Source organism: Brassica oleracea, unplaced genomic scaffold (assembly GCF_000695525.1).
Source record: "Brassica oleracea var. oleracea cultivar TO1000 unplaced genomic scaffold, BOL UnpScaffold07530, whole genome shotgun sequence".
Lineage (NCBI taxonomy): Eukaryota > Viridiplantae > Streptophyta > Magnoliopsida > Brassicales > Brassicaceae > Brassica > Brassica oleracea.
In genome coordinates this window covers 1-688 of record NW_013624052.1, presented here as the reverse complement: position 1 = coordinate 688, position 688 = coordinate 1, and the positions used below count along the sequence as shown (strand labels likewise).

The 688-nt window shown below is 43.8% G+C and overlaps 1 protein-coding gene across 1 annotated transcript; it reads right to left on the bottom strand.

The window, feature by feature from the left end:
* Window positions 1-10: 10 nt before the first annotated feature.
* On the bottom strand, window positions 11-683 carry LOC106322126 (cytochrome b561 and DOMON domain-containing protein At3g59070-like; the record flags this gene model as incomplete). Its single annotated transcript, XM_013760282.1, has 1 exon — window positions 11-683. A coding segment is annotated over one exon (673 nt), but the record flags the coding sequence as incomplete, so codon positions are not given.
* Window positions 684-688: the final 5 nt, after the last annotated feature.

Below are 688 nucleotides of genomic sequence, written 5' to 3'. Positions count from 1 at the left end.
GTCTTGTCACCCCATCTGTTCATAAACTTCAAAATCTCCTTCTTAAAAGCACTTTGATTAGCTTCTTGTAGGTCTTCCGATTTCTTCACAAACAAGCTACCCCATCTCTTCTTGAACTGCAAGATCTCCATCACAATTGCAAACGCTCCAATAGCACAAATGATAGCAGTGTATGCGATCTTCCATCCACTTCCAGGTTGCAATATAACAAAACCTTTGTATATGTTGTACACGCTTAGCACAACCACCACATATCCCACCGTGTGATGATACCAGTTCCAGTATGTTCTGTATTTGTGGTCTTTACCCGGTCTTGCTTTGAGCGCAAGTATCTGCAAGAACCCTAAACAGAATATTAAAATCCCTATCACGGTATGCGCAGTGCTTCTCATCCCGGTATGCAATGCCATGTAGATCGCTGTTCCAAGGCCTCCGAGAAGACCGGCCAAGTATCCGGTGAGTTGACACACGACGTGTACGTAGAACCATGTGGGATCTAATGTTTCGTAGGTCTTCATGTAACGTGCTGCCATAACTCCAATAGGCATGAGAATCCCCCAACTCACTGTGTTTACTAATCCATGGATTCGCTTGACCAACAATATGTTTCCATTAACTGATTTGGATGCGGTGACTTGTCCGGAAAGCAAATCCAAAGTAGACATGGATTTGAGATGATCTCCACTCA